Raw genomic sequence first — 20138 nt, 5'->3', positions numbered from 1 at the left:
TCAACACAAAACAGTTTTAATCTCATTTTTATTGATTCTCAAAAAAAAAAAGAAAAAAAAAAAAAGTTGACCTCGAACATAGAAACTGGGAAGGTTTCATAAAAACATAAAAATGCAGGTGTAATTACGGTTAGTAACTCTTTCGACCAGATTTAGACTCGAGATGGGCTGCTCTCTGCACACTTCCCCCTCAAGAGGTTTTAACAGCTTTCTTTACTCAAAACATTTTGCATGCATTGTTTTGTTAACCTTGATAGCGTCAACACATTTCACTCTTTTCAACCAGAACAAACCAACAAACTTTGCCAGGAAATGGCTTGAAACAGCTGACTTAACCTCACATCATGTCTCCAACCACAGTGTATATTGTGGACTCGAAGCACACTGGCTGAGAGTATTAAGATGTGCAAAGCTCCTACTGTTTATTGTACCTGATCATCCACAGCTCACCGATGCTCTCTGCAGGTTAAGAGAGAAACTACTTACATCTCAGAACTCCAAAATTAAACTACAAATCTAAACAAAAGGAGAGACACTATTAAACTCCAACCTGGGAAAACCCTATCGTATTTAGAAGGCAAACAGACTACAAGTGAATCAGCGCTCAGGGATCAAGTCAGAGATGGAGTCAGGCATCTGAAGGCAAGTAATCTGTTTATGATTATGGAACGAACACAGCACTGGAAACCTACGTGACAGTGGGGGAAGTGAAAGAGACTGACATTTGGATTTCTTTACATCACCAGTAACGTCATCCTCAACCTGTGACAACAGAAAAACAGTCCCAACAGTGCATTCATGCACAAGTATACACCTGCTAGGAAGCCCGCCACGTTACCAATACCAAATACTATATCTAAATCTGACGAATGTGCCTGTGCATTTCCAAAATTTCCCTTTTTGGACGCTGAAGAGAGACGCCTGTGTGTTTAGTGTCTGTGTTCCGAGTACATCATGAAAGCGGCAATTCACAGCTGAGACTACTAGGGACTTTTACACTGCATTAATAGTGTCTTAACAAATACATTTTCATACACGTCTTCATAGCAGACATTCATTCTTATGTGCTTGAATTTCGCTGTACCCGCCCCCCCTCACAGTTCAGAGTTCAGCAGGATCGTCAAAGCTGGCAGTGGAGACCCGTTACACCACACATGTTCAGAACAGGGCACTGACTGCATCAGGAAGCACTCAGTTAAAAAAAAAAAAAAAAAAAAAGCACACTGTAAGAGAAGTGTTCTTCCATTTCATTCTTTCTGAGATGAAATTCCTGTGTGGTGTGCAGGTGTTCGGGCTTGTTGTGTCCGTTCTTGTGCTGTTGGATGGTAGGTTCCTCTAGGAGTCCTCGTTCATCTCCTGGCTGTCTGTCCGGGCGATTTTGCGAGGAGGTGCTGGGCTGCCGCCCTCTCCTTCTGCTTGCTCCTGCTCTCGCTTTTTAGCTGCATTCTGCAAGACATAAAAAAAAGTATATGATCTTTCCAGTAGCTAAAGGTTTATGCAGGAATGATTTTTCAGTCTCGTTCCTGCTAAAAACTGTTATTTTTGTTATCCTGTTATTTCTTCCCGCTCTGAATGTTTACATTTTGACATGTTTCTTCAGTTTCGTTTCAGTATGATTCTGTACCTTAAAACATAAATTTGAATACATTTTATTTTGAGATATTTCTATTTTCCAGTAGTCCCAAAAGTCATTTATTTTTTCCACTTCCTGCGCACTCAGCAATTCCAAACTAGTCCCACATCACACTCAGCTGTGTTTTGTCCCTGCAAAAGTAGCTGCATTCCTTACCATTCACCCAGAATGCATTTTTGCATTCTATCGCATTCTTTTCCTGTATTTTGTATTTTCTATGTGCATTCATATACGGTAACAAAGCACATATTCATTCGTTCACTCACAAAAATGATTTCCTACATCAACATTATGACTAATGATTTTGTATTTTTGCTTCTCTCAGTGTACATGTATTAAGTAAATGTATTACTTATTAAATTACGATTTTTAAACAAATATAGGCCAGAAGAACCACATAAGAATTATACAACAATTTCTAATTAAATATTTACTGTAATTAAAATATCAAGTCATTTTAAATATATATATATATATATATATATATATATATATATATATATATATATATATATATACTGTATACCATTACACCGTGTCCTAACCAGATGCAATGCCACAAGATTCCAGCACCGAGCAAATGTCAATTAAAAGTCAGCTAATCAACAGCTAATCAGAAGAGCGTATGGATGGGCTCCTTCTGAAAGCACACTGCACTCCAAACAAAACTGATAAGTACATAATATAATTCACAAATATTAAAACATTTTAAAATGATTAAAAACACATACTAAGTGACTGATACAATCTTTGTCATTGAATGCACATGTTGGCTCAGTTTGAACATTTCTGAGGAAGATTATCCGCTGTTGGTTTCATAATGGCTATAAACGTCACACAAAATGATATTCAAACTCACACTGGACACTTTTAACATGGAATAAAGCACTTATTCAGTACCTGAGATTATCAGTGTTATAGATTATATGCTGTTGTTCCAGCCGTGAGGTTGCATAAATAGAAACCCCTTCTAAAATAGAATCACCTGCTGTGGCTCGTTAGGACAAAAACTAATGAAATTGGAAAAGATGCATTTTATCATGTTGCATCTGGTGTTACATTCATCTACACATAAGGGGAGACCTTTGATATTCAGGCAATGTATTTTCTTTGAGTTTTTATGAGTCGATTTATCCATCAACATGCGGTTGCTCTGTCAAATGAAGAACACTTGCCTTTTTGTCCCACTGTTGATGAAGATAACGCAGAAGGATGTTTGTCTTCTCTGTTACGATGACTGTGAGGAGAGAGAAAACCTCTAAAAATTAGGCTTCAGACTGAAACCAAAGTGTTTTGCGAGAAACATCAAGTTTCATTTACAATCTACATTTGTACAACAGCCTTCATCCAAGCACTCACTCTGTTCGGAGGGATACTCTCGTGTAGGCAGATATACTGATGGCCTTCTGTTCTGTAAGACAGAAAAAACGGACTGTTAATGATTTAAACAAAACCTGAAACTGTAATTCATAAACGCTCACTGAATATTCAGAAAGATTGTTAACAGCTCACAAAGAGCATTGTAAAACAGCAAATCTTACCGATGCTTTACATACAGAGTCCGCGTGAAATCTGCTGAAGTTTGTCTTGTTATACACCGGTAGACCTTTCAGGAAATCTGCCTTCAAAACATTCAGAGACAAAATGAGGTTAAAATCAAACACCTGCTCGAAATATACCAGAAGTGCTAAATTAACACGCTTGATATTAGATAGATCTTCGTTTCGAGGGGAAAACATATTTTTCTTGGTGTTCTTAATAAGAACGTGATTCAGTGAATATAAATGGTCTTTTACAAAAATATTGTAGCCTCCTTTTAATCTCTAGAGATCTGCTGACAGCACACCATTACACACAACACCATCCCAGAAAAATATCAATTGCTCATGACTGACCATAAAATCCATCTGCCAATGAAAAGAGCAAGCATGACGCATTCAGCTAGCAATCAATGACAGGAGAGGACTTGTAAGCTGATATTGAAATACACAAATAATAAATACACATCTAAATAATAACTCTGAAGAAATGCATGTCATTTGCATGTATGCTGAGAGAGTAAACTCAAATGCAGATGGAGGATGATGCTGGTCAACCTCTGGGCGTTGCCAGTGTAGTCCAATAGATGTGTAAAGGACATAAGCATCATCTTTATGAACACAAGTTTTCAAATCGTATTTAATCATAATAACACTAGTGAAATTAACATATCAAGGTCGTGACTGTTGAACAAAAGCTTTGGCAAGTCTCGCTCGCGCTTCTAAGCATGCTAACACATTAGCATTCAAAAATGACATGTGTGAGGAGATTTAAAGATCACACAAACACCAAATCATCTGGTAACCACGAATAAACGTTTTATAACCGGATTCAAACATGCTAACGTGTTTATTTCAGGCTGTTGTGATAATAAAAGTGTTTATGAGCGTCTATCCATGAGCGTCTGAAGCGGCCTAGCATGCTAACTCAGTCACCAAAGAAGCTTGTCAGCTCAGATCTCATCGATACAGTTCAGATGTCAGTATTTTAGATGATATTTCAACGCCCAATGAGTGGTTACACAGCTGTGACAAGAAGTTTTGAGGGCAGGAACTTACTTTGTCCATGGTGAAGTAAGTCAGTTCAGTCCTGTAGGTATGTTTGTGCTCAGACAGGCCTGAACACTGACAGAAATCAGAGATTTGAAGCCGGTAACACTCACTCGTACTACTGAATACGAAACTAAAACAGAAATATGTGTGAACACAAATAACGTTATACAGCAGCTAGCCTACACACCACAATACTAACTGCTACAGCTCACAGATACCGACTGACAAGTGTCTCTCTCTCTCTCTCTCTCACTCTGTGTGTGTGTGTGTGTGTGTGTGTTGTAATTTACCATGGTAACAGTCATACACCAGCTACAGCCATGGCTGCTGCTATAAAATGTGAGAACCTGGCGCGCGCTGCACTTTGGGGCACAGCTATTGTAAGGAAGTATAGGAAACACCTTACTTTTCACCTTTCACTTTTAAATCTCAGTGTTATTGAGATGTCTGTCAGAGTTGTCTTTTCTGCATCTTTTTAACGAGTCTTTGCTGGGTGGGTGGACTAATTGGATATTAGCAATAAGCCTATTTAAAAAAGAAAAATGAGTAGCAATTCACCTTTGTGCATGCAACATTTTCAGCCAATAACAATTTATGTCCTGCTTTTTACATAAAAAAAGAAAAAAAAAATATATATGTGTATTTTTTAAATAAAAACTATAAAAAACACAAAAGTAAAATAAATAAAATAAAATGGTTATTTCGTTGTTTTGACCCATGTCCTCTTGTATTCTGATGCTCGATTCCAGTTTCGATATCACAGCAAAACCACCAGCTTAAGTAATATCAAGTTAAAAAATTATTTTAAAAGACAAGTAACCAGTCAGTAATTAGGCTAAATAAGAACAAATTACAAGCAATATCGCCAATAAATAGCCTACCATAGAATAAAGATACAAATGCAATAAACAGTGCTTTAAGTTTACATTTTCAGGCAGTAGTAGCTCAACACTGTAAAAAACAAAGTTGAGCCAACTTAAAATTTTAAGGCAACCAGCTTCAGCAGATTTTTGAGTTTTCTGAACTTGTTGTTTTAAGTTTTTACAACAAAAAGTTGAGAATCTCCTACAAAAATAAGTTTGAGAAAACTCAGAAAGCTGGTTGCCTTAACATTTTAAGTTGGCTCAACTTTGTTTTTGTTTTTTTACAGTGAAGTTCAGAAATAGAAATCTGTTTTATTGTCGAGGCCTGACAAGGCAGTAATTTCCAAAGTATTATGTCATTGAAGCTGCTTCTGGCATTTACAAACAGAAGTGCGCGTAATTCGATCTGAATTTAATTTTTCTACATTTTCTTTCATTTAAAGTTTCAGCAGTTTGCTATAAATATTAATAAAACTCGTCACAATGTGTTGCACTGACATATAAAATGCTATCTCTAGCTAAGCTGTTGTTTGCATAATCTCCTTTCATAATAATACATTGTAGTTTGTATCCTGACCATAAATTTAGATGGAGATGATTCTGGCTCTGTAATAATTACTTCTGTGTTTGGTTCATAACCCTGAATGTAAAAGGTACAAACAATTCATTTCTGTTTGGATTTAAAGGGTTACTCCACAGAATCAACAATCATAGCATCACTATGCACAATAAAAGTTGTTAACTTAAAATTTTTAATTTGTTACCCCGCTGACTTACATTTTTTTTGTAGTTTTGTCAACTTGAAATGTTAAATTACTCAATGTTAAGTTAAGGGACAACTGGGATATTTTAGTCAGGGGGGTAACAAATTATTTTAAATTGAAACAACTATCTGTATATGTTCTGTATATGTGAACCTGTGTCATTCCATGAAAATAATGCAATAAAAATTAGATTATGTATTATTATGAAGTATTCAACACGTCTCTGTAAGTTCTGAAGAGCTATTGAATTGCCCAAACCCACTCATGCATGTATCCTTTGGAAATTCATAGAGAGACAAACACAGCTGCTTTCATGTTTTTACAAAAGAACTGCAGAAGTTTTGTTTTTTTCCCCTTTAAGATTATTGTATGAATGTAAAAGGACTGATGCAGATATTAAAAGTCTCTAGAAAGTTCTGTGAACACACTAGAGTTACGCTGGGAATGACAGTATTGAAAAGCAATAAACATTCGACTCTGGTTTATTTGTATAACACTTTCGCAATACATATTGCTTCTAAGCAGCTTTAAAGATAATTCTTGTTTCAATGTGAAAACTAGAAAGTATTCTGTAATAAGCCACAAATTAACTATCAAAGCAATGTCCATATGGCAGTAACATATAATAATTCAATAATTAAACATTGCGTCTTCAGAGTTGGTATTTTGGCTTTATATATGATCAGACACTTGCACTTAATTTCTGAAACTCATATGCGTTCATGAGGTTTTTGACGAGATCTGTGTTTTGTCCATCGTTAGAACGGCCGAATCTGAGGCAATAAATGAATAGCATCATGTTTTCATCAGTTTGCAGATTATAGAGTTTATTGTAGCTTTATACGGGCGCTCAGTTTCTCGTTGTTAATGCATTTGGCCAAAATCTCACGATATAAAAGACTAACAGCTATGATATTTAAAGTGTATTGGCTACAACTAGACAGCAAATGCTAAGATTATTCTCTGCACACAAAAACAGCTTGTAATGATTACAATATAAGGATAATAAGTTTTGTACGCTGATCCAAGGTTGGCATCTTCTGAAGTCTTCACAATTTTTGGTGTGGTCATCTTTGCAATTGTTGGATCCAAACTGGTGCTGACATAATCTAATTAAACACATAACCATATACAAATATTTATTCTTAAATGAAACAACCATCTCAACTATTTACAAAATCTAAAATTAAAGATTGTTTTCATATTGTTAAAGTATTTATAGCTCAACAGAAATACTAATTCTGCTTTGAAACTGGTTAAAGTTACTTTTTTTTTTTTTTTTTGTCTTCATGGTCTGGTAGTAAAATGTTGCATATGAATATTCAAAGATAATTAATAATCTATCTGATTACATGACTGAACATGCCACTTCTGAACCCAGAACAGATACACTGATTTTTGGTCCAAGTGTGAGTCCGGTTCCCATGAATTTGACCTCAGCCCATTCACCACACTAAGAGATGCACCCGTGTCGACTCCAAGCCCAACTTTCACAGCAACTGGACCGGCTTGAGCTGATGCACTGCCATCTTCAGCCCGAGCCATTGCTGCAGCTCTAGCCAGACTGGCTTCAGCACAAGCTGAGGTGTTTGGGCCTTTGGCTTCTGCCTCAAATACACTGTATTCAGTACAAGCTTGTCTGACTCCTGCTTCTGCAAAGGCTCCAACCTTGGGAATCCTCTTTCCTGGTTCATTTTCAGGACTTACTGCATATGTTCCACTTCGAGCATAGGTGCCTTCTGCTTGGGCATCTGCTGGTCTGTCAATAGTGTCAATAATTTTCATTATCTCCATCGTGGCTTAATTGTTGCTTTGCGTATATTTTAAAAGTTTAAAAAAGTCTCAAAAATGTCTTTGGTGGAGTAAAAAGTATATAGACATTTAAAAACAGCAAAAAGTAATACAAATGACAAAAACACATCATAATTTTGAAATTAATATAAAAGTAGAACACATATATATATATATATATATATAAATCTAATTTAATAATAACAAAAACTGTACCTGGATGAAAAATAAACAAATACATTCATAAGTTGTATTGTAATAAATAAATGGATACATTATTGAAAATTAAATTAATCCTTTTTGATTTTATTTATTTTTTATGGTAGCACAATTTTAATTAGTCTAATAATATACAGTACTTGATTCTCTTCATTGGATTCAGTCCAACTGATCATAAACATTTTCTTCAATTCACATATAATTTTGATAAACTGTGAATATTCTAAACAATATCATAACTCATTTTTAACATTTAAACAGAAGTGTGGAAAAGTACTTCTGTTTTCCTGAAGCTCAAACAGTACAGCATAGCACTAGTATTAATGCCAAGACCATGGGTGTGATGCTAAACATGCATGAACTGATAAAAATATGTGCCTTCAGTGCAGTGTAAGTCTCTTCAGATAAACCAAATGCATCAAGCAAATAAATGGAAACACCCTAAGAGGGTAGTTGAGAAACTGACAAAAAAGAATCAAATAAAATACAATTTGGGATCTCTGCAGCTGCCTTTAACAATAAAATATGATGGTCAAATTTTCTTACAAACATCATTGTAATAGAAATTATTTTTAAGATATGGTCCCCTTTTGTAATTTGCTAATTGGTATAGATAAAGTTGTGATGACTGTAATCTGAAATTAAACGTGAAATTATTTATTTTATTTTTAAGGGTATGTTATCATACTTCATTCAACCTGCACATATAAACATTTTGTATTTATTTATTTCATAATTTATTTCTATAATTGCTTGTTTAGTGTTTTTTTTTTTTTTTAATGATACATGTTAGGGTGGGAAAATTGTATTCTCTAACAATATATAGTTTTTATATGCTGTATTGTTCATAGGGGTTCTATAACAAGGTTCTATAACAATAAAAACAGTTGAAAAAATGATTATATAATTCCACAACACATCAGTTTCAAGCATATTTATGCCTCTAAATGAGAAAAAGTTTTCAAAATTCAATAAGTCAAACTGACCATAATAAAAGCATATCATATGAATTTTAGCATCAGAGATACTATTAGTTAATTTTATTTTGATATTTTCTGATTCATTTTAAGTTGTTAATTTTGTTGATCAACCTTTATTTTAGTTCATATATATATATTCTTTTAATTATTATTTTTTATTGTTTTTATTTATTTTATTATTTCAGTTTTTTTTTTTAGTTAACTAAATTCATATTCTTAAAGTAAATTCATATGAATTGGCCACTAATTTGCCAAAACATAAAATAGCTATGAATTATGAGAGTGTGTTAAAATTTTGAAAGCAGTATATTAGAATAAATTACTTTCTAACCGAAAGAGAATCCAAAAGACAACTCAGAAAAACAATAAATTTAAATCTGTTTATTATCCCATTTCAATTCTTACAAAAATATGACAAAATAAAAGAAATACATAATCCCAGTCCCTAATATTGTTTCTTTAATAAAGAAAAGTTTTACAGTTGGAAGAGCTCATGATAGGTTTGTGAGGTTGCCTTCAGAGAGGGAATTCTGCGGCTCCTCATCACAATCAGTTCATATTTCACAGTTAGACCCAATGTAAAGCAGTTCTTAGACAACAAGCCTATGCAGCCTCGTGATGCTTCCAGCTTTCGGTAGCTTAACTACTCAAATCATTACATAAAACAACAATAACAGAAGCGTGAGCCGATGGTTTGACTACATGATGTGGATTATTGATACAGAAATGACTATTATCTATCCTATTGTAGAGTTCGGTTCAAAAATAAAGCGACCAACCAAAAAAAACACCTCTTACTAACAAATACTTCCAATTGTTCACCAGTTATTGACTTTTGCTGTCCATTTATAATCACAGACATTCTTATAGGCCATCAGTCAGAGACTCAAGGGAATATCACACCAAATAAAAGACAAAATCTATTTTAGGTAACAGGTACCTCATTATATAAATGCAGGGGCTCTTATTAACACTGATAATGTAACACATCCAACCATTTCACAAAACAGAAATGATTTTAGAATCAAATCCAATTTTTGCATACGCAATGCATATAATAATATAATTTAATATTTTTGTGAAGTCAAATTAATATTTGGTGGAAAAAGAACCAAAGGAAGTATATTTTCTTGTTGTAGTAATGGATGAATTTGTCAATGAAATGAATCGAAAACAGATCTCTAACCATACTTAATGGCTTGATAAACGACAAATTTAGAACATAAAACAGATTAAAATGCCATTCAGGCCAAAATATTATTGCAACAACGACTGTTCAGCAAATCTTTTTAACCAAATAAAGAACTAAATGCATAGTTTGTTTTGTTTTCTAAAAACGTAAAAGTAAAAATGTTATATATTTCATGACTTGAGGCACCTCTTGTTTCGTCATGACCTTACGCTAGAATATAAACAGCTTTACGCAGATTCAACTACTTCATAGAAACCCTTCAAGAGTGTGACTTCTGTAACGGGTTTTGACAGCAACAACCGAGCACACTGTGTTAAGATAAGACCCTCCCTTAGTTGCGCAGGACAAACTTAATCATTCAAAGAAGCTCTTTGAAAAACACACATTCAAACTGCCTCTAAAGACAGAGACGGTCTTCCTTCACATTTCCAAACCGAAGCACATGCTTAGCAGCTTTACACAAAAACAATGCGAATTACACTAAAATAATGTGCAAAGAGTTGGCAAATATTACTTTTGCTTCAGTAAAAAAATCAATAAATACAAACACAGGTAGGCATGAATAAATTAAAATTGGCAACAAGTAGATTAACAGTAGTGACAGTGGATTATTTCAGTATTGTATTAATAAAAAAATACAATATTCGTATGTGATGAGGCTGCTTAAATTGGCTTGCAGGATAATGATTCATTAATATTTAATTATCTAATCATTACAGCCAACAGTTTGGAAACACATTTCCACATTTTTAGAAAATAGGAAAGCCATCAAAACTATGAAATAATACAAATGGAATTATGCAAATTATGTATAACTCATGTACATAATAATGTATATGATTTCTGTAGTGACCAAAATCTTAAACTATATTTAAGCTCTTTCAAAGTTTTGTCAAATTTGTACTAATTAGAAGCATTAAAGCAATAACCTAAACGTTTTTCAGTGTCTCCAAACGTTTGACTGGAGGTGTATGAAATGTTTCAACACTATCTTACAGTTTAGGGTAGTTTCCAATCTGATGTGATGTAATTAAGAAGGGTTAAAGTCTGCACTATAGCTAAAATATCAGCTTGAAGGTTCAAAACAGAGCTATAATGATAAGGATACTGGTGGCAATGCAATGTGAAGATGGCAGGTGGCAGCAATTTTCATGACAGATATCTATCCGGCCCCTCCTGCTGCCTTTGTGTACAGCGCTTCAGAAAAGTGTGAAATTAATATCTGAATCTGAGACAAATAAATAATCAACATCAAACACCCCTTGCATTTGTTACATTGCAGTTTTCATTATTGATTTTCACTTATTAATTAACATGAACATATTGCCATTCAGGGCCTATTATTCAGTATGGATGTACTAAACCACCAGTAGTTTTTGCTTGTTTGCTATTGCTCTACTAAACCAACTGTTTTAAACACATACAAAAGTTTTCATCACCCACAGTTGGAACTGCTGCTTGTGAGATTATAGTTGTTATGGTATTTTGGAGGTCATACTGTGAGAATGGTATAAAATGTGCGGTAACTGATCTTCCGTTTTTTCTACCAGCAACCCAATAAAATATTACAATTATCAGACTAGTAATTACACATTGCACTTTAAAAACCGTCAGAAACGCAGCTCATGCATTCCTATTTGGGTTGCAGAAAAGGCAATGTGTGTGTGAATAAATGTGCGTATGTGTGGAGGGGGGTCTTCTCTACAAAGTTTTTTTCTGAAATATAGCAAAGCACTAACCATTATGGGGCAAATTCACTAAACAGTTGCACCACTGTAGCGTGTAGCGTTTCTGCACGAAACCATGCGTCATTTACCAGCTGCAATCCAACTTAACCAAGTAGTATATGCGCCAATACTGCACTACGCCATGCTTACTTAAATTACAGAGTCGTCGTTTTTGTCATCTTACTTTCTATGCAAATAAAGCGCATTATAAAATGCGCCAAATTGGCAAAGATTGTTAACATTTTACCGCTTGCTGTCTGTCAGCTTTTGTCTGGAAATAAGGCTTAAGTACCCTCAGCATTAAATTTGGGGCGACAAGAGGCCAACTGATCTTAGCAGATTTTGCCAAATTAATCGGCACCGATAATCGGTTGGTGGAACAATCAGTTATCGGCATAAATCCATGCCGATAGATTTCCCAAGTCGGGTCTGTTTGCTGGAGTGGCTGAAAAGATTCATTGTCATACAGAACGAGAGCGGCCTCTAGAGGCGAACCATGTGCTGTTTGTTTTGACACGTGAGACTGAACGCTGCACAGAGCGGGACACTTTAGATGCCGATTTAAAACAGACAACAAAATACTATGTACAATACATGTTTTATATCATTATAAAGAAATTAATGTGTTGATTAGATGCCACGATAGTAGAGAAAGAACAGCAGTACAGTTGCCGTCAAGGCTGAGAGGACGCTAATATAAGCAGTACCTCAAGCGGTAAAACAATGGGACAAACATTGACCCAAATGTTTAATGTCTGTTACCATCTATTTGCATTACTTATATCCAGCTGGTCACTTTTATGCATTTGTTAGCCACCGAAGTTGCATATTTAAAACTAGTGATGTGAGAAAGTAAACTGAAATGTTCATGCAGCTGGCAGAAACATATAAACAAATCAGAAACGGATCCCAATTATCCTCAATATAAAGGGGGTTTTCCAATTACATTACATTATTTTTGACCCAAATCATTGTTTTATATATCATTTAAAAAGTACAGTACATATTCATGATTTGTTACTGTTTTTTTGTAATAGAGCTCAGCACTATTTTATTTGGAGTGTTGTTTGTTTTCATGCAGTATCCATTTTAAAAACTACTGGTTGATTAATCTGTTATCGGTACCCTTAAAATCCACTATTGGCTGACCTCTAGTGGCGACCATTACATGAATCGGGTGCTACAACAAAGCACGCTACACGTGCAAATGCACAACGCTGGACCCAATGTATTCGAAAGCCAAAAGTAAACTTCCCTAGTCTGTGTTCTGCTCTGGCTTGCGAACAGTCCACGTGACAATTTTTGTTATTTGCCGTGTACGCCATCCACTTGCAGCCCAATTTTTGAACTTGCGCACATACAACAGCGCATGTGTGATTTCAGCGCTCAAAAATAAAAGTCCACTAGGTGGTGCACACACCAAACATGTCCACGCTAAACGTAGCAGAACACGGGAAATGAAATACACCTGGGCTTTTAGTGAATTCCCCATTATGTCTTTAACTTAACAGCTTCCAGGTCTTGCACAGCCTCAAAAAACATTCCCACTCTCCTGCCCTCAATGTTACTAAGTAGTTTCTCACACTGTTTTTTTTTGTGTGTGCTATATCTTAGGGCCTGATGGATCAGCATCGGATGAGGATGCATTCTCCCCATTCTCTCCACAAGGGGATGGGATTTCATCCGGGACCCCATTGAGGTCGGACTTTGTCGGAGGCTTGTCCTGCACCTGTCCCCCATCCCCTGGTTTTGAAAGTTGTGCCCCATTTACACATGCACCTCCCTCTGATTTCCCAAAGTTAAAGAGTTTCCCAGGATTGAAGGACTTGTTGGGTGATTGTGATCTTTCCGCCCTCTCCTGGACTGGAGGAGCTGGCGTCGCACTAGCGGAAGCCATCGCCGCCTCCTTCTTGTTCTCAGGAGACTTTAGAAACTTAAAACTAAGGAAACCCGGTAGCTTGGGTTCGTTACCCGTGGGTGACTGCGGGGAACGGGCCGTGCCGGAAGAAAACTTGTTCTGTAGAGGGATGATCTGCTTCAGTTTCATGACATTGTTGTTTCCCAGAAGCGAGCTGGGACGTTTGGGTTTCTCCCCCCCAGAGGCGCCTCCCCCACCCCCCGGTCTGGATTTGCCACTGTGGCTCTTGTCATGGTGGTGGTCACCACATGAAGAGTCTGAGCGACCATCGTCTCTATCACGTCGGGCTTGATACTCCGCCTGCCGCTGGCGCTCCTCTTCCTCACGCTTCCTCCTTTGCTGCTCCTGAAAATACTGCTGTGCCTGCCGCTCATGCTTCTGAAAACACATGTACAACAGCAATGAAGCCAGCTGCTGCCAGAATGCTAATGATGCTTACATTTAACCAGTCTATATACAGTTTATATACAGAAATTATATTTTCTGGTAAGGGGCAATATTTGCCTCCTAGAACTGATTTCCAGGAGCATTTTTTTCTGCATTTACCTTTCTAAGGCCATTTTTTATAATTACCTTATGCAAAACTTTTGACTGGTAAACAGTATATAGTTTTATGATTAATTGAAGTGACTGGTTGGAAAAAACACACATATACATTTAATAAAATGCAACACTGATTGAACTGTTTACATTCAATTAAGACAAGTCTATTAAGACGAGTCTATGCCTATTATACTCTATTATGCACCTTGTGCAAATGTATCTGTTTGTTTTTTACAAACGATTAAATTTAACCAGTCACTTCAATTAACCATAACACTATATACTGTTACCAATCAAAATTTCAAAACATCAACATTACACTGCAGAGGTGGACCAGAAGCTGCATCTTACATGGCATTTGTGTTCATTTTCAGAGACTCTTTATGCAAAATCATGACAAAATCATTATTGCTCTTGATTATGTAACAATGATTATTAATGTTGGTTAATAGAACGTTTTTTGTTTTGTTTTGTGGGGAAAAGCATGTCAAATTCTGGCTACAACCACATTCGTGTAAACTAGTGGAGATCTATATTTTTTGTTGTTGAAGAAAACTTTGTATACAGAGAGTTTTTTTTTTTTAAACCAGTGATCACCAAATCTTTTTAAGCCCAAGATCCCTGATCTAGATCTACCTAAAGAAGATTTGATAGAAAAAGACAGCCCAGATTGTACTTCCAATATGAGGCCTTTTATTTACTATTTTAATTAATGATGCACACATCAGGACTTTTTATAGCCGATTCAGATGCTTATTTAAAAAAAAAAAAAAAACAACATTGGCTGATTTCGATCACGCTTTAGAAAACTGAAACTTGTAGCCAATCAGCAGTAAGGGGCATGTCTACTCATGATGTGGAGGAGAGAGCGTTCAGTGAACAGCCGAGCCGAGTGACAGTAGATAGAGATCGTGAATAAAAAGAGAACTCAAGGCAGGAGGCAGGTCTGCGATCGGCCGCCGATGTTGCTTTTTTCTTCTCAATAGGTTAGTAACGCCGTGTCTACACCGGACGTGGCACGCCGCAATAGCTAAAATCTGCCAAACTGGATGCGACAAAGCGACCGTTGAAAATCATTTGAAATTTGTGTCAGCACGTCATAAATAGAACGCGGCAGCAGTTTTCTGTCTGGGATTTGTTGTGTCAAACAACGCAGAATCCAGTGTAGACAGCATCACTGATTATAATGACTTCTATAGTAGTCCGGAGTAGACACGGTGCAACATTGGTTTTGCTTTGTTTCACAGAACTAATCGTTGCATGGGTTGCGTAGGCCTCATATGTGTGGGGCGGAGCTATCAAAATAGGGGCGAGACCCTTTTGCGGTAGGGGCGTGTTTGTTTTGGTGATTTCAAATATCAACATTGGCTTCCAGAAATCGCTCACCCCACCTTTAATGAAATGAACTCTAATACTAAAGAGTTGAGAGTTGTCAGGATCTTGCTATGTAGTTTTTTAGGTGTTTACTGTGCTTTAGCGTGTTTTATGCAGGATGGTTGCACACTGGTTCAGGTCAAAAGAGTCTATACCCCAGCATTTATAATATTCAGTTTCTTAAATATGGTTTCGGTCAGCGATGGAATGGGCATTACCTTAAACGCCTCTTTGCGCTGAAACTCCAGCTTGGCCATTTCCTCTCCGACCCAGCTGGGGATGTCTGGTATTGCCACATGAATGATATACTTCAAGAGTACTGCAAAGTGCTGCTCACGAGAGGAAAGAGAGAAAGTAAAATCTCATGTGTTAGACAAGAAACTGAAAACAACAAGTCCTTACAATACAACAGCAAATCGTATAAAGTGAATGAGGTCAGTTAAGAAGGAACTTTGGACTTACTGGCATGGTTTGAGAACTGAATATAGGTATGCTTTATGATTGTACTGGAAGCATAGAAAGTGTCAACAGGTTTAAAGTGAATGGTTTAAACTTCTTACTGAAGTTCGAGCCAGTCTGCATATTTTGAACAGCCAGAACTGACAAATCTCACACAGAAAATCACATAGTGTATAATAGGCATAGACTCTGAATTGTCTTAATTGAATGTAAAGTTCATTCATACAGTGTTGCATTTTACATCTGATCACTTTATTAGATTTCTGTAGTATTTCTTACCTGAATACAGTTAGACAATTTAAAGCACCATTTACTTCATTTGTATATTTATTCTGTTTATTTGTTCTGCTTGTCATTTGTTTCTTTGCTCTGACTGTAAAATTCAAGAAAAAGTGTTTTTTTCTCATATTTTTTCCTCATAAAATTTTGTTTCCTATTTCTGTCATATAATCTATAGTTAAAAAATATCACACGAGCAAAGAGTGCAATCTCAACGAGTGCTGTTTTTGTCCCAAATAGCACGGGTGCAAATGTGATATTGATTTTATACAACAGTTGAATAAAAAATAACTCAATATTTTAGACAGAATATTGTCTGTTTTTGCTCAGGTTTGCCAATGCAAATATAAACTATTAAAGCCATGGCAGAAATGTTGTGCATTTTCAAGCAACACACAATTTCTGAACGAATCTGCGTTTTGAACGAATTGGGTGAAGCAATGATTCAATGGCTGATTCATAAAGAGAGTCATTTACTTCATCCCTGAAATCGAAATCGATTGAATGAATGAATGGCTCAATGACTTTTTCATTAAGACCACCTACTGGCAGTTTTAGTTTATTATTTGGAGTATCATTTCATTAAAAAGTAATGTCATATTTACATACTGATAAAAATTTGAAAATAAATATAAAAAGTCTGTATTAATAAAAACTTATGGATAAGGGACAGTTCACCAAAGGGATAGTTCACCCGAAATGAAAAATAAAAAGTAATTTAAAACAACAAAAACTTTTGACAAAACAGCTGACATAATAACAGCTGACTAATAAGTATTATAAATGGCAAAAGCACACAACAAAATGTCTAAAACTTTACCTAAAATTAAACAAAAACAGAAACTAAAATAAAAACAGATTCAAAATATTAATCTCAATGATACTAAAATAACACTGGTGTGTATGTGCTTGAGTGTGTGTATGTACCTCTAGGATGACGATGGAGATAATGGCCATCTCAGGACTAAGCCAGGGAAACAGTCTCTGTAGCTGCCCACACTGACCAATCAGATAGCAGTTCACTATGATGGCAATCAGACCCATGGCTTCCATCACTGTCTGTGCAATGATACAGGACTTTTACACAACCTCGTTGTATGAAGACACTCTTAGAACAGCATCAGATGAGTATAATAATGATTTTCAGAGCACTCAGAGTAGTCTAACCTGCCACTGCCCGATGCTCCCCACCCTCAGGCCGAAGGGTCTCTGTAGGCTGGTGCACAGTTTAAACGCATCGCTCCGGATCTCAATGATATTGTTAATGAGGGCACACATGGCGGCCAATGGGAAGGCAGAGGAAAAGAGCACCACATATCCAAACTGAACAAACATCTCCTGGTAGTCCTGAAAAGTGTCCTGGAAAGCAGTTTAGGGACATTTTGTTTTAGAGGTTTAGAGAAAGTATGTCAGAAAGAAGGATTTGCCTGCCTGAGGTAGTAGAACATCCATTATCTAGAACACAAGTACATTACAGAGACATTTGCAAAGGAGTACTTCAACTGGAAGCCATTGTGTTATTTTTTAAATATTGTTAAAGTATTATAGAAATAATATTTTACACTACTGAAAAGTTTTGAAAAAAGGTCTCATGTTCACCAAAATTCAAAATACAGTAAAAACATTAATAGTAACAGCAATATTGTAAAATATTATTATAGTTAAAAATAAGTGGTTTCAATGTGAATATATTTTGAAATGTAATTTATTTGTGATTAAAGCTGAATTTTCAGCATCATTAGTCCAGTATTCAGTTTCACATGATCCTTCAGAAATCATTCTAATGCTGATTTGACAGAATTTATTTGATTTATTTCTTATTTATTTGTACAATGCAAAAAACTAAGTTAAAAAATGTCTGCCAGTTTCGTTCTGACCAACCAAAAAAAAAGTTATGGTATACAGCTTTAAACATTTTAAACATTTTATCTTATTGTTTTTACATTAAAAAAATTAATAAACAAAAATATAAGTAGTACAGTGGTGGCCAAAATGATTAGAACACCAGTACTTTCACCAGCTAAAACATTTCCAAACATTCATTTTGCCATTAATGGTTATAATCCAGTGAGATTTTTGTCTGAAAACAGCCAGTGCTCCACACAGAGATCTGATCTAGTCTAGTCTGTCTGGAATGACATGAAGAAACAGAACAAACTGAGACAGACTAAATCCAGAAGAACTGTGACGCTTCAAAAAAGCTACCTGAAAAACTATGTGCAAATGTACCAAGGACAAAAGCTGCTTTAAACACAAAGGGTGTGACACCAAATGTTGATTTAATTTAGTTAATAGAAGTTAACTGATAAAGAAAATCTATTCATGACATTATTTTTGACAGAATCTTTATTTTACAGCATTTTTACACAAGTGCCTAAAACCTTTAACAGTATTGTAGCTTTGCAGAAAGGTTTCTTGAAGCGTCACAGTTCTTCTGGATTTAGTCTGTCTCAGTTTGTTCTGTTTCTTCATGTCATTCCAGACAGACTGGACTAGATCAGATCTCTGTGTGAAGCACTGGCTGTTATCAGACAAAAATCTCACTGGATTATAACCATTAATGGCAAAATGAATGTTTGGAAATGTAAACTGATATTTCCCACTGACACACTACAGCAAAAGATAGAAATAAATGAATTAAAACCATTTTTGGTTACACTTTATTTTAGGGTGTCCTTGTTACAGTGTAATTATACATTTAAGTACTGAGTAATATTAATTAACTACATGTACTGACTATATGGGTAGGGTTAGGATTAGGGTTTGGTTTAGGGTTACTTGCATGTAATTATGCATAATTTATTGTTAATATAATAGTAAGTACATTTAACGTGTATCAAGAACACCTTAAAATAAAGTGTTACCCCATTTTTTAACTGGTGAAAATACTAGTGTTCTAATACATTTGGCCACCACTGTATGTATGGGATGTTTTCTGACCTGGTACGTTTGCATGCAGCTCTCCACCTCGGCTTGTGCTATCGTGGTGGTTTCTTGCTCCTCAGGAGGATCCATCCACGAATCTCTCTTGGCCTTACTGTCAGCCCTTTCTAAGCTCCGTCCCCTCTTCCTGAGCCTGACTGAAGTGGTGTTCTCCACTCCCGTCGGCAGCGGCTCGGCTGTCAGCTCCTTCATCTCCGGAGCCCCGTTTTCATCCTCTTCATCGCACATCTCGAAAACCGAGGCAGGATCCATGCCCCTCTCCACCATGGTGGGGCTTCCCTCCACCATGAAGCTGTCTTCCCCCGGGCTGACACAGCTTGCAGACTTGCGCTCCACCTTCTCAATGAAGCTGACCTTCCGTAGCTTCAGGCCACAATCAATGAGGCTCTCTGATTCGTTCTCTTCTTCGCTGTGCCTCTCGCCAGGCTCCTCCTCCACATCCTCATCCGGGACGCCACAGCCGCCATTTAGACACTTGCGTTCTCGTCTCTCCTGAGGGCCCTCCTCACCCATCTGTGGCCCATGCAGGCCTGAGCTGAGCACGTTGGGATCACTGGGCGAGACCTGCGCTCGTCCTGCTGCGAGACGCCCGTACTTGAGCAGTGCAGACACCAGCAGCTCCCAAACGGCCCTCATCGTCAGCTCACCCAGTCGGTGCCGCTCGGCCAAGTAGGGCTGCAGGACCTCCTTCATGTTCTGCACAAACTGCCGGATAATCAGCAGTGTGGCCAGCATCTGCAGCAACAGTTACACATTGATATGAATATCCCAATTGTGCATGCTTCAGTTAACAGTTGCATTCTGACGGCATGTTAAATAAATTCTAGCTCTCTCTATCCTAGTGAAAAATAAATACACTTAA

The 20138-nt window shown here is 36.5% G+C and overlaps 2 protein-coding genes across 4 annotated transcripts in view; both read right to left on the bottom strand.

Annotated features, from left to right (window-relative positions):
• Positions 1-15: 15 nt before the first annotated feature.
• LOC306855072 (DET1- and DDB1-associated protein 1) lies at positions 16-4653 on the bottom strand. Of its 3 annotated transcripts, none has more exons than XM_079393505.1 (6): positions 4515-4653; positions 4231-4354; positions 3175-3255; positions 2993-3044; positions 2809-2870; positions 16-1446 (listed from the first exon to the last, which is right to left on the bottom strand). In XM_079393505.1, the coding sequence occupies exons 2-6, from the start codon at positions 4237-4239 to the stop codon at positions 1336-1338; spliced, it is 315 nt and encodes a 104-aa protein (XP_079249631.1). In that variant the 5' UTR covers positions 4240-4354; positions 4515-4653; the 3' UTR covers positions 16-1335. The 3 variants fall into 3 exon arrangements, with proteins under 3 accessions (XP_079249631.1, XP_079249632.1, XP_079249630.1); XM_079393506.1 differs by lacking the exon at positions 4515-4653 and adding an exon at positions 4412-4484 and having other exon boundaries at positions 4231-4296; XM_079393504.1 differs by lacking the exon at positions 4515-4653 and having other exon boundaries at positions 4231-4486.
• Positions 4654-13363: 8710 nt separating this feature from the next.
• Positions 13364-20138, bottom strand: part of LOC306855451 (anoctamin-8-like) — a gene marked incomplete at both ends in the record, with an annotated part of 28143 nt that continues 21368 nt past the window's right edge. The window contains 5 exons of the mRNA XM_079394188.1: positions 13364-14056; positions 15814-15924; positions 17261-17392; positions 17501-17692; positions 19274-20011. Coding sequence (XP_079250314.1) covers positions 13364-14056; positions 15814-15924; positions 17261-17392; positions 17501-17692; positions 19274-20011 — 1866 coding nt within the window. The remainder of the gene's footprint in view (positions 14057-15813; positions 15925-17260; positions 17393-17500; positions 17693-19273; positions 20012-20138) is intronic.

This window comes from Barbus barbus (genome assembly GCF_936440315.1).
Source record: "Barbus barbus genome assembly, chromosome: 35".
In the NCBI taxonomy this organism is placed as follows: Eukaryota; Metazoa; Chordata; class Actinopteri; order Cypriniformes; family Cyprinidae; genus Barbus; species Barbus barbus.
Note: the sequence above shows the minus strand (reverse complement) of the source record. Positions and strands in the feature narration are given on the sequence as shown.

What these genes read in the sequence shown, in the direction of transcription:
- LOC306855072 (XM_079393505.1), bottom strand. An exon ending in ACTCTGTATGTAAAGCATCG is followed by an intron (nt 3,045 to 3,174) that starts GTAAGATTTGCT and finishes TCTGTCTTACAG; the next exon opens with AACAGAAGGCCATCAGTATA. An exon ending in ATCAACAGTGGGACAAAAAG is followed by an intron (nt 1,447 to 2,808) that starts GCAAGTGTTCTT and finishes TATGTCTTGCAG; the next exon opens with AATGCAGCTAAAAAGCGAGA.